General features: G+C 45.9%; 1 protein-coding gene across 7 annotated transcripts in view; it reads left to right on the plus strand.

The window, feature by feature from the left end:
- hyd (E3 ubiquitin-protein ligase hyd) overlaps positions 1-13947 on the plus strand; it is a 132950-nt gene that overhangs the window by 42012 nt on the left and 76991 nt on the right. For all 7 annotated transcript variants that reach the window (XM_075895681.1, XM_075895677.1, XM_075895678.1 and 4 more), the window contains exons 14-20: positions 384-538; positions 1358-1552; positions 3169-3250; positions 9348-9473; positions 9888-9966; positions 10703-10887; positions 13151-13271. In XM_075895681.1, coding sequence (XP_075751796.1) covers positions 384-538; positions 1358-1552; positions 3169-3250; positions 9348-9473; positions 9888-9966; positions 10703-10887; positions 13151-13271 — 943 coding nt within the window. The remainder of the gene's footprint in view (positions 1-383; positions 539-1357; positions 1553-3168; positions 3251-9347; positions 9474-9887; positions 9967-10702; positions 10888-13150; positions 13272-13947) is intronic.

Here is a 13947-nt window from a genome sequence, read left to right on the forward strand (position 1 = left end):
GATTGGTATTAAACGCTGATGCTCCACAGTGGCTAAGAAGAATGCGCACACTTCATAGTTCCTCTTTCAGCAGTCCACCTGCCCACATCAGGATAGATCGCGCTCTTCGTCAAGTAAACGTGCTCTGGTTCGCAGTGTGTTTTTTCGTGCCTATTCGAGCATAACGCGGTCGCGTTTGTATACACAGCATAGGTAAGCAACTCACGTGTTTAACTTTTCAATTTTTGCGCAAATTTTAAAGTTTACTAGGACTTTTAAAAAATAGACTAATGATTTTTAGTACTTCCTTGAGATTCATTCTATCAAGATTTTACTGAAGCTTGCTCACGAGCGAGTATTCAATCTTTGTAAACATTGTTGTGATTTACTGTGATTAATTTCAGGCATCCATGCTGTAGCAAAGAATGGTGGCCAGCTAAGCTACATGTTGTACAACATAGTAACCGGACGTGCCGAGCAGGACAGTCCTTTCCCCACCTACTTGCAGTCGTTCCTTGGCTTGGACCAACGTCAGATCTCCTTGTGTATCACTGGAGAGGTATACTCCTAGCCTTGCCATTTGTTCTTCGGGAGTACTGGGGTTGTGTCTGATGCATGGCATCATCCATTTTAGCAGCTACTTCTAGCTCAAGAGTTCTGCATCCAAAATTTCATTACTTCTGTTCCAGTTTTTGGAACGTTGGCTGTTGCTGTCTTGATTCAGGCTGTTGTGGATGTCTAAATGATGATATCGAATAGTAATGATGTTCTTTCTCGTAAGGCAAATACCGTATGTTGACAGTGTTACATTGCAAGATAAAAATTTCCGTGGTGCTCCTGTTTGAGTTTCGTCTAACATATTTTTAAATATGCCTTGGTAATAATATTGTGCAGAGGTAGTAGCAGAGGTATCTATTGTAGTTCTTTATTTGATGTAATGCTTTAATATTAGTCTCTTTGTAAGTGAAAACATTGGAAACATGTATGGGTTGTCTATTTGCAGTAACAGCAGATAAAGCATAATTGATGTAAATAAATAAGAAATAGATATGACCAATTTTCTCACAAAAGTTAGAACATACGAAACTTAACACGAAAGCTACTAGCTCGAGGCTATATCGGTGTCCCTCATTCCAGTTATTTGCACAAATCCTTGCTGATCTTCTTTTTTATTTTCAAGGACCCGATTTCTTTAAATAGCAAGAGCACCTTCAAATTCTTTATATAAAACATACAACACAATAATGCAGCTTAAAAAAAAATCTCGACTGTGTGGCCAATGAATGGGTGCACTGCTGCAGTTCAGCATTATTCAGTGTCACTTGGCTTCTTGAGAAGCAAACTTTTGTTTCTCTTTCTCCTTGCTTGCTTCATGCAGAACGATGTGTTGACGCTCTTGCGTGATGGCAACAGCACCATCTACCCTCTGGCTAAGGACTGTGTTGACAGCATTCGTGACCCCCAGTGGTTGGACTTGCCTCCCGTGCGAGCCCTGGGCCTGGGTGTGCACCCTCTCAAGGACGCCACGGCTAACCAGAAGAACCAGATCGGCATCGTTGTTCTGGCACTCGAGGTGGGAGACTTTTCCGTGTCCTGCTCGCAGTTTGTTGGTTACGTAGTCACTAGGCGTGTTCTAATATTAAGACTAATATTACAGTAGCCTAATTTGCTTCAATACATATTTAAATTATTCTAAATTTCTAAGTACAGTAATACCTTGTTTATTCGAACTCGCATATCTCGAAAAATTGGCTAGGTCGAAATATTTTTTGCGCACTGTACATTTTCCTGTACGTTCTATGTATATTTTCCCCCTTATCTCGAATCATTTTTGAATCAGATTGTGAATAACTCGAAATCTTGACTGGAAGTGAAATGAGAATTCTGCTGCCGCACCATTTCACAAGATTAGCGTGATGCTGGCACGGCTGAAGTCAGTCAATTTTTATTTTCTTATTTAGCCCACCTGCCACTACGTCAATGCTTTCCGCGAACGCAAAGTACGTGAAGTCTCAGCCGAGCGACATATCAACTTTATAAAGCAACCCTGTGGCACGTCATATGACATGCGCTGAGCGGGGATGCCCTCTGCCCACGCTTCGTATAGTTTGTCTCGTTCGCTTCGTGCAGTGCACATGATTTTCTCTGAGGTGTGACTTCCATTCATCTGCGTAAACAGACAGAGCGGTATGAATTTTTCACTGCCTGCCAAGATCTGTAACTTGGAGTGAGTGTGGCAAGCATGGCGACAAAGCAGTGCAAGTTGCTAACGCTAGGAAGAAAAAAAGGTTGCCCTAATTAGGGTAGTGAAGAAAGCAGGCTGAACGAAATCGAGCATCATGCAGAAATTTGGCATCCCTTTGTACCCTTTGTCTACACTTTCGGCAATGCTGAAAAACAAGCAGAGCTTTTCCAGCCAGCAGAAGAGGGTTCGAGGGTCAAAGTTCCAAGACATTGAAGCATCGTTAATGGTATGGCTGTGAAATGCCGGAGCGTCTAACCTTCCCGTCACCACAGCAATAGTGATGGAGAAGGCAGACGTTCTGGCCTTGCAAATGGGGCGCACGGACTTCCGCTGTAGCAGTGGCTGCTGCGGCAATACCCAGCTGATTAAAGTCTCTTGTACGGTAATTTTTTCTCTTTTAAACCTGCACGGGAAGAAAGGTTAGATACTGCTGCTGAAAAGCTGTTAAGTAGTAGGTATTTTTCTGAGAAGCGCTCATTTTCCTGGCGATTAGCACACCTTTGCTTATCTTGAAAATCCATTTATCTCGAAATTTTCTTTGGTTTTTACGACTTTGAGTTAACGAGGCATTACTGTATTCAAAATTGCATGTTTTTGCATTTCACGCCTATCCAAATGCAGACACAGTGGCCGGGAATCAAAACACCTTTTTGATTCCCGGCCCATGTTTTGTCCCGGCCCTTTTGGTCCCATGTTTCGTATATGAGGCTCCCGGAGCTCACCTGTGTGAAAGTATTTTGTAACTGACGCATACGTAGCCAATAAAATAAAACTTAATTCTAAGGGTGCTACTTTCGGTATCGTGCAAGGGTGATAATTTACCATTACCAGTACAATTATTTTTCTCTCCGGTGTCCCTTTCAGGCAAGCCTGAGTAAAGAGTTGAACGCATAATACTGCCATTGTGTCAACATCGTTGGATAACATTAGTTGTTTTGTTGCAGGCCCAAACGCTGATGTCATCGGTTCTCAGAGGCGACATTGAAACTGTACGTCAAACATTATACAGCCTAGAAAACACATGTGGTAAGTATTGCCCACAGAGCTCTATAATCTCTAGATATACTGGGCAATGAACTACATTATAAACTGCTTATAATGCAAGTCATGGGAGTCTCGAATACCCGCACTATAAACGATACTGCTCTATACCGTATTTTCGCGTGCACAATCCGCTCCAACCAAAAGCCCGGAAATTTTAGTGGCCAGGTGGGGGCAAATAACAGGTGAGGCTTTTCTATAGTGCTATAGCAATGGGTGTTGTGCCGTGAGGCCTCTTATTAACAGTGTAATGAAGGCTACGGAGGCAGTTTCCGCAAATTTGTGTTGCTGTGCAAGTAGTACGGCAGCTTGTGGCCGATTTTAGTATTGCTTCCTTGTATTGCTGAAGTGTTTAGAGAAACATTTGGGGAGAGACAATTCGATTGTTCATTGTAAACCTCACTGTCACATTACAAGTATGTTTTTGGACGTTTGCGCCGCACGGTGACCCTCCACCACCCTCCACATGCCCCTACATCACCTTAAGGTGGAAAAGGGCTTGCCGAATATGTGGTACATTCTAAAAAATAGAAAAAGAAGGGCATTTTTGCACAGTGAACAATACTTGTATCTTACCTACGACCTTCTGCAACAGTTTCAGTTCCAGAATGTATAAAGGAGTATTTATTTCTGCGAGGCGATTGAGATACGAGTAAATTTAAGTACTACTTTTGGCGCACTAGCAGGCATGCATTTGGATTCTGTTGCTTCCAAGATGCGTGTTGAAAGTTGTCGCCGAGTGTGAGCTTTTTTTACCTTTCTGATATCACTAGTTCTCCACATCTCGACCCATTCGCCAAGCCTGACTCGATCTGTTTTGTTACCATGAGTAGCTTCCGGCAGCAGTCCTTTACCACACAGCAAAAGCTTAATACAGTCGAATATCGATAATTTGAACACGAAGGGGGCCCTAAAATTTGTCCGAATTAATAAAAGCTAAATAAACGGAGGGCTGTCGACGCAGTGACGCATATGCATTGAGCTAACACACGAGGGGGAAGTTTCAGAAGACATATTTATTCAGAAATCACAGGACATCCGTCATTAATTGAAGTAATCGGTGATGCGCGTCTGCACACGTTTGCCTTGCAGCGAGTCAATTTCGCTCACAGCTTGCAAAGCATTTCTACTTCGGCTTCAGCATTCCCCTGGCAAGAGAAGTTGCGCGCGGTGTCTAGCGCCGACACACTCTAAAGCTGACGACAACAACTGCGTCTCCGCTACGCAGCGTGCCCAGCACGTGATGAGAAAGGAGGAGCGTCTCCACGCGGAGAGAAGCAGATCGGAATTTGAGAGAAAACCTTGGAGGAAAGAAAAAACCAACACTTCACAACAGTTTTTTTTTTTTGCTCTTATCGCGCATGTTGTTGAAAGGTGTAGTGACACGTATCCCGAAGGAGTACGGCTACTGGCGTGGGTCCGGTCTTAGCGAGCCGCAGCGCACGCATTAACCGTCGCCGTGGCGAGAACACGATACTGCTCAGGGCCGCAACACTTTATTGTCTGTGGCAGCACCAAAACGCTGTACAGCCCGTTGCAAAGGCGCGGCAGGAAAGCAAATGGGCTTATCCACGCCACAGGCGCAATGTACTACACAGGGTGCCATGAGCATGTCTCCGTGGTAAAAGTGATTTACGGACACACCGGGATCAAGGCCCGGTTGCTCGAGCGAGGGCAAAGGCGCTCGCATTGGCTTCGAAGGGAGACGGGTCGGCGCAGCTTGGCCACGCACTAGGACACCGTACCACCTTTCAGCTGAGCGTACGCAAAGGGGCAACAAAAGATGAGCGTTCACCTCGGGTGCGAGGCGCCGTCGGCGAAGTCCGACGAGCCCCGAACAACAGGAGTCGATGGACGAAAAAAAACAAAACATGCTCACCGTAAGCTGTCCCTGAGAATCTCTGACTCACTCCCGACGCACATGCGCGAAACCTCTCGGGAGACTCCGCGCGCGGCACCACAGTCGACATCACCTACTGGGTGAGAAAAGTTAAACGTCATTCCTCACTCTCCGAGCGCGGCAGACAGCGGAGGATGGGAGTCATGTCGGAACATGAGAACGGCAGAAAAAGGCGGCAAAGCTTGCGCAAAGGCGGCGTGCTGGCCTCAATTCCTACAGCTCTGGAATCTCTGGATCGGACTTATCAAGTTATCAAGTGATTGGAATTATCAAGTTCTTATAATTACGACTAGGGAGGGGCAACAAGGAACCAGTATTGCAAGGTTTGTTTATGAGTATTCAGCAATGTTGTAGCATGATTGCCAGTAAAGTTTTTAAATGCCAGTAATCATTCTGGCCCCCGTTATAGTAAGCATGTGTGAGTGTGATTAAAAAGCACCTGGCACCTGGTCGAGGATCGACTGTTCTGTTTTTGCTCTTGGAATTGTTTTTGTGTGTTCGGTCCTCAGCCAATATGCGATTGTTTGTGTGCAAGTTTGGCTGCTTTGCGAACAGGCAATCAGTTTTGTGTCCGACTGTTAGTGACATAATACAAATGTCAGGTTGGTAGCAACAAAGGAAGCAGATATTTTTCGGCACAGACAGGCAAAAAGTATGAATTAACTGTATTTATGGAATGACGCAGCTGAAATTTAGCAGCTTTTAAGGGGGGACGCGGGGATCAAATCGCGAAATTCTCGCAAAAAAACGAATTTTGGATAAGGGCAGATTTGGATTCTGCATCACCATTTCTATCATATCTAAAAATATTTCCGCCGAAAACGATCTCAAAGTAAGCTTAAAAAATGTTTTTCTGACCGCGGATCGCAAAAAGCTGGCTGAAATCTGCGCGAAAATGGCCCATTTCCGAGCGCGATACTTCCGCGCCTTCGCCGCCGCTCGCGGAAAGCTTGGTGTCACTGGAAAGCTTGCTTCACCGCCGTACTTCTCCCGGTGAAACCACGACTCTACGAGCTAAGATAAACGCACAAACAGAAAAATGCGAAGGCATCCGCGACGCCTTAGACGCGCACCCATTGGTCGCTCCTGTCACGTGGTACTGAGCGCGCTCTGTGAGTGGCTGCTGGGACGCGCTTGCTTGCGCTGGTCGTCTGCTCCGCGCACGCACGTCTGCTACGCACACGCTGGCGCACTATAGTTTGCGAATCCCCTGCCGATACGCCGATACGGTCGCCGATGCGCCAACTCTTCTCTAGCGCGAGGCTTAGCGCCCGCAATGGATCGTCGCGTGGACCGGAAGCGCAGGACGAAGTACGCTTACGGGAAGCGTAAACGCAAGCCTCCTGTTGGGAAAACGAACCAGTCAGCAGCGATTGAATCAGACGAACCGAGTACCGCATCGCCACCAAGCTACGTGTCGTCGGAAGCCGACACCTGCTCGCTGCCGATGCTCGGCAGTGAGGCCTATGACGCGGGGCCGTCAACTAGCCGCGACGTTGCGGTGCGGCCCGAACGCGAAAGAAGTTTCGTTTTCGCTGCGGCGGGTGACGATGCGGTGCCGGCTGTTCAAAGTGACGGTGAATCGACGCCTGGCAGTGACACTGAAGACCCGGGGCCATCAACTAGCCGCGGCATCACGGTGCGGTGTGAACGCGAGAAAAGTTTCGTTTTCGTGGCGGCGGACGACGACGTGGTGCCAGCTGTCCGGGATGTCGGCGATCGTTTGCCTCAGCGGAAGCGCACCGTTCAAGTACACCTGGAACCTCGTTTCGTGTCCTCGGAAGGCGCCGAGAAGCAAGCCAGCAGTGTCCGCGATGCACTTCGCGAGGTGTCGGCAACGGAGCGGAAGTTCGGGTTCGCGCAGCAAACGGAGCAAACATCGGCAACAAAAGAGGATTAGTTCACCCTAATTCAGGTTTCTGCCATGAATTCCCTAATAGGACCTGCACTCTGCCCAAAATGTTGTAAGAAGACTTTGTCAGTGCAGCATGGGACAAAATTGGGCCTGGCAGTAAAACTGGTACTTTTGTGTGCTTCCTGTGGCCCTATTCATTCACCTTGGTCATCCAGTAGAAAATCCGAAGGAAGGGCTTTTGAAGTCAACCTAAGAGCCATGCAAGCAATCAAGTCCATTGGAAAAGGGCCCACTGCCCTGAATGACTTCTGGGCTACAATGAATGTCTCTCATCGGGGCATTCATCAAAAAACCTATCAGGAACACCTAAAAAAAACATTCAAACCAGGAGCAGAGGAAGCTGCACAAAACATCTTTGCAGATGCTGTGCTTGCGGTAAAAGACGTGTACAGTAAGATGCAGCCATCAAGCCCAAACAACATCACAGTTGTGTATGACGGCACGTGGCTTACAAGAGGCCACAGCTCACACATTGGGGTAGGATGTATTATTGAGTTTTACACGGGGCTTGTGCTGGATTGCACAGTCCTTTCCAACTTCTGTCTTGGGTGTTGTCAACAACCAGCAGAGAGCGACCCCAACTTCGTCACTTGGGCTGAGAAACATCAATGTCAGAAGAATACTGATGTTGGCTCCGGACAGATGGAAGTGGAGGCTGCTCTGACACTTTTCAGGCGCTCTGTCAGCAGGTATGGCCTCTGCTACACCAACATTATATGTGATGGTGACAGCCGAACCTATCTTGCTCTGTGCAAAGATGAGGTGTACGGCTTCATACCACTGACCAAAGAAGACTGCGTGAACCATGTGCAGAAGAGAATGGGCACCGCTCTCCGCACACTGGTGACAAGAGCTAAGAAAGGGGAGCCATTGGGTGGGAGAGGTGGACTGACGCAGGAGTTGATTAAAAAACTGACCAGCTACTACGGGTTAGCCTTGCGAAAACACACAAGTGTCCCTGACATGCAAAGGGCCGTGATGGCCACTTTTTATCACGTCACGTCCATTGACGACGAGCCTCACCATGAGCTCTGCCCACCTGGCCCTGATAGCTGGTGCAAACATCGTTCAGCACAGGCCAAAATGGAGCCAGCACCACCTCACAGGTATAACCTGTCGAAACGTGTAGCGGAGGCTCTGCTGCCTGTATACCAACGTCTCTCTGACCCGCACCTGTTGGAGCGGTGCAAAGGCAACAAAACTCAGAATGCGGCGGAAAGCTTGCATTCAGTTATTTGGTCACTGACTTCAAAGGACCAACACGCTTCATTGTTCGCAGTGGAGACAACAGTACATGAAGCAGTTGCACGCTACCATTTTGGGAATTCGCGAGCCTACATTGAAATGTGCAAGTCCGTGGGCATCAAACCTGCTAGCCTCGCCCTTCAAAGAGCTGAAGAAAAAGACCAGCAAAGAAAACGAAAAGCACGCAGTGCAGAAAAAATGAAAGAGAAAGGACGTAAGAAGACCCTCGCAAGCAAAGACACAAAGTATTACAGTCCCGGGGCATTTTGATGGACCTTTACTGACTGTTCAACTTTAACGCCAGTTTTCTCAGAAACGTGTTTTGACCCGACTGTCCAGCTTGCCACGATGCTTGCATGACTATGGCTTGACGGATTTTCATGTGGTTTTTTGCATTGTGTTCCTCAGTGAATTTTCTATGTCGTGACGTTTTCATATTTGTTAATTACTACCTCAGTATTTTTACTCCTAAGCTAATTTCACATTATGATAACGACCACATTTACAAGCATGTATACAATGTTCTCTGTAAAATAAAAAAGAGTCATAAAAATATTTGCAGAATGTCACGACATCAACCATCCCAATGGCTAAAATATAAGAGCAACTATAGGCTTCTACCATGTTTTTTTGTCACACCAGGCTTTGGGCAAGTTTGGTAGTACACTGATGGATAAAAAAATTTATAATGCCGGAACTACTGGAGAAAGCTGAATGAAACTTTGTCATTTATCATTTAGCACAGTTTCCAGTAAGCGTGCCAAATTTCATTGCTCTACGACAAAAACTAAAGAATTTCACTTTCGATCCCCACCTCCCCCCTTAAATACATTCAAAAGGCCAACTAAAAATTAAATTTCAGCTGACCAAAATTTTGAATGATCGAGGGTCTTCTCTGTGTTCATGTGTGGGTCTGCTGTGTTGCATTAGAAACCTTGCTTTTTTTTCTTCTTTTTCCCCCCTTCTTTCTAGGGGTGCATGTTTTTGAATCAATGTGTAGCATTGAAACCTTTATCTTCTAGACTCAGAAGTGGGTCGTTCAGCTCTTCACAACATCCTCAATGAAAGATGGGATGGCAATCGCAACATACTTCATGCTGCTGTGTCCACCTGTTTTCCTACATCTAATAAGGAGAATGAGTCTGGAGGTAAGAGATCAGTCTGGGGAACTCTGTTTAGCCCATTGTGTCAGCGGCCTTGCGTGTTGTGTAGGCAACCCTGGTGCATGAGCAGACTGCTGGCAACAGTGAAAGTGACTATTCCTGGTGTGCATAACTGTGCTAGACTTGCTCGGCGTTCGTACTATGTGCCGTGTAACAGTTGACAAGTAGCAACTGTGTAACTCCCTCCATGCACCGCAAGAGAGCGGGCAGTAAAGGCATATTCATTGTAGAGAATGTTTCTTGCTGTGCAACTCAACTGGCATGTGACTTTTAATGATATTCGATTTTTATCGCTTCTTTTTTGATGCAATTTTCAGAAATGTTTGGGGTGTGCATGAACAGTTCAGGCATAGTTTTGCAGCTTATCGACAAACAATGCCACCATTTTTCCCCTTCCAGAAAACTCATCTGGTAACATGGATTCCTTGGATCTTCTGTCGTCGTCGTCGTCAAGCATAGCTGTTTTATCGGGCCGCAAGTAAGTGAATGGTGCATTTGTCAGACAGATGAACCACGTTGAGCAAAGGAGTGTTCTAAGGGGCCCTGCAACAATTTTTTAACCAGGTCAGAAAACGCTGCCGATAAGCAGCCGAGGCGGCCGAGAACACGCGTGCCGAGTAAATTAGTGCAGCATGCGACCTGGAATCTACAATAATTTCTCAAAGTCAGCCAAAAATTGCTTTCTCTTCTCTCGACAAATGACTCAACTGGCTCGAAAATCGCTACGTCCCAGGCCAAGTATCGGCCATTGGCTGATTTGTGCATGGCGTGCTCGAACGTTATTGGGGCCGTTGTAGGAGGCTGCAACTTGTCCACTTGTGCGCTTGAGCACAGTGAATAGCTGCGCATTCAGAGAGAAACAAAAAAATATAAAGGTCACGAGGTGCTTGTGATACATTTTCTCCCCCCCCCCCTTGTGCCATCCCTCCATGCTTAGCTTCCAGCGTTTTTTTTTTCTTTTTTCAGGAGAGAGAAAAGAAATTGTAATTGCAGCATGCGACAAATTTTTTAGCTCCACATGTACTAGATATGTCCAGAAAATTTTTGTGGCTGTGAATTTATATTACGTAGTCGTTTTCTTATCAACCCGTATTTTACTGTAGGCTCACTGGTGTCTCTTGTACCTATTTGTCTCTTATAAAGGGGTTCGACTGTCGTTCATGCCTTTTGTGTGTTTTTGTGATAACCATTTGTGGCACCTTTCTGTTGCGCAGCATGTCGCTGTGCGAGATGATGCGGAGGGCAACGTCGGCTGCACTGAGCCTGTCAGGGCTGGAGTCTCAGGAGACCGAGCGGGACTCGGACTTCCCCATCCCTACGCTGACCTGGCCACCCGAGCCATCAGACTCCTCAGCTTCCTCTTCCACTCCAGGCAACGGTCGCAACAGCAAGGGCGTCGGTCAGTGTCTCTGCTTTCATGCGTGCAGAGCTGGCGTTGCGTTTCGTATTTTCGTTGCTCAACTGCCAGCCATGCGAGCACTGCCCCCATGTAATCGACAAGCACTTAACGCTTTTGGTAGCTTAAACATTAAAGATGAAGTTTGTCCGTTTCACCTTGGCACAATTCTCTACCCTATATCTTACCTGAGAGAAAAAGCAATGATGGCTCTGTGGCTGTGGCATTCTGTTGCTGAACCGCGAGGTCGCAGGTTCAATTACCATCTGCTGTGGCCATGTTGCGTGGGAGGTACATAAATGATCTGTGTTTACCATGATTTTAGTGAAGGTACTAAGAATCCTGGGTGATCAAAACTAGAGCTGTGCGAATAGCAAAAGCTTGAGCGCGAAGCGAATTCGAATATTGAAGTGCGAGTGCAAATCGAATATTTTTTGAAAATTTTTAATATTTGTAGAATAATTTTTTAATAGTTTGAAGTGAAATTGCAGGAAAAAAGTAAAGCAGATTCCTAAGCTGGTTCTTATGAGAACAGGTGTTTTTTTTCTTGTTAGATCAAGCGCGTGCGGGGTGGTGTTTTATAGTTGTCTTATCAACAATATGGCAATAGTACCGTATTTCCTCGGGTATTCCTTGCACTCGCATGATTCTCGCACCCTCGACATCGCCCAACAAAAATATGATTTCTTTGTTTCCTCGAGTAATTATCGCACCCCCGAAATTTGCCACAGTTACGTTGTCTGCTCGTTTCAGCCACTGGTGATGATAGCGTGCGCTGATTGGCACCATCTAATAAGCATAAAGCGCACTATAATTGCACCAAAATTCAATCCAAGCCAAAGTGGCAAGTGCGCGTTGTGGCATGATTTGTATGTTGTGTCTCTAATCTTGTTACGTTATGTGGCGATACGAAAGCTACACGGCTGCTTTAAAGTTGAAAGTGATTGATCATGCACTAATGGCAACAGGGGCCGCCGGTAGGCCCTTCGGAGTAGAAGAGTTTTGTGTTTGCTACTGGTGACAGCAGCTGAAAGCCACAAAGACGTGTTGGGCCTTTCGTGTGCCTAAGACTGGGATTGATGGTAAACTTTATTTCTTTAGAAGGTAACTGCAGGCGATTCTGTTAAATGGCCATCAGCCCAATACTGACGTTCTTCGCTTACCTTTTGAGGGCTCCTGTTGAGCGACGAATGCTACCGCTACGCCCGCAAGCTTTGCATACGGTATTCTAATGCTCGACTATTTCATTGCGCCTTTTGTGTCTCAAATAAATGTTGCCTTGTGTTGAACCTGTGCTTTTATTGTTCTCGCGTGATAATCCTGACTCGCGGCCACTTATTTTTTTCGCTTTCTACGTTTTCGTGAAAACTTTTCCCCGCGTAATTCTCGCACCCCCCCAACTTTGCATCGGTTTTCCGCACAAAAAAGTGTGAGGATTATGCTAGTAAATACGGTATTTATCTACATGATCTGGTGCAACCATAGTGTTGCCGACCACACTTCACCCGTGTAAGGCAAAGGTGCTTTTTTCTCAGCCTCTCCTCCTCCTGTGCAACTGATGTGGCAGACAAGGATGTGCTCTCTTAGAGTCTAGAGCTCCGCATCTGCCTCCTAGACGTCAATATATAAGAGCATCTGAAATTTTGGATAAAAAACTTCGTCCGATTTTTTGGACTTTCTGGCCAAATTTCAAGTCCAGAATAGCATTAACTGAGCCCCCAATTTTGCCATACCTATCATCTCCATTAATGCATCAGTGACTGTAGCAGTCAATGCATCCGGGACTGTAGCAGAGCTTTATCACAATGCAAGAGTGTAATGGGGTGAAGGATATTGAAAATCTGAAGGGGCCACTGTTGATCAGACGTTGACTATATTCGTCTTCAAGATGTTCGAATAGCAAAAATTACAGTGCAAATGAAGTTGAATAGTGTTTGAAGAATATTCGAAATTTCAAATTCTCGTGCACCTAAATAAAACTAATCGGTAAAAGATTATCCCTCGCAGCCCAATGCCAGTGCTTGGCTTCTGGAGATGAATTTCATTGGATGCATGCTCAAGTGGTTGTGGTGGCTGTATGCCTGATACTTTGGCACACTTGTGATCCATCTTTTGTGACACAATTATTGATAGGTTCTATGTGGCAAAAGAATGTTCCCCTTTAACACCTCTTGATGTTGCACAACAGAAGCTCTTTGCTCTGTTCAGCATGTTAAGCAAGCTGTGAGCATTTGTTGAGTTGAGTCTTTCTTTGGGTGGCATGCAGGTCTACTACCGCAGGCGAGCAAAGGGGAGCACGGTGACCGCAATGCCGCCCTTACAATTCTCTTCTTTCTTTGCGATGCTGTTGCACTGAGGCCGCACCTGAAGGAGCTGCTGATGGCCAGGTCAGTGACTGAAGAATTCAGCATATGCTACTTGTTACCAATTGCTCATCATACAGTGAAAAAAGATGTGTGTCTGTGTAAGCTGGGAGATAGTGGCACAATGAATGTTTGAGCTCAAAGAAGACCGCTTTGATGTGGATAAAATTGTGCTTATTCTTTATGGTGGTGTCCCAGATAGGTTTAAAGATTACTGCACTTTTCGAAAGAGGTGTTGGCTCGATAGTTGCATTTTCTGGAGACTAGCTGCCCTTCAAGTATGAAAATAAGAACATGTTTGAAATGCAGCTGCCATAGCTGGGAATCAAACCCACGTCCTTGTGCTTGATATTGCAATGTCTTAGCCGCTAAGCTGAGCAGATTTGAGCATGCACGTTTACAGTGAACGCTGCTACCATTTGAGAAACGATTTAAAAAATGTGTTAATGCTCTTGCGAACAGGCAATTAAGCCACCAATAAAATACAGCTCAATCCCGGTATAATGAAGTCTGCTACAGTGAAATTTTCACTACAGCAAATAGTGTTCAGTTCCCTGTCAGCAGCTCATAGAAAACAGTGTGAAAAATGTCACAGCGAATACAGTGAAACCTCGTTAAACCGTACCCGCATAAACAGTAGTTTGGTTTTAAAAGTAGTGAAGTCAAATCCCCGACTCGGCGGCCATTGAACATAATGCAT

This window comes from Rhipicephalus microplus, chromosome 5 (assembly GCF_043290135.1).
Source record: "Rhipicephalus microplus isolate Deutch F79 chromosome 5, USDA_Rmic, whole genome shotgun sequence".
Taxonomy (NCBI): Eukaryota; Metazoa; Arthropoda; class Arachnida; order Ixodida; family Ixodidae; genus Rhipicephalus; species Rhipicephalus microplus.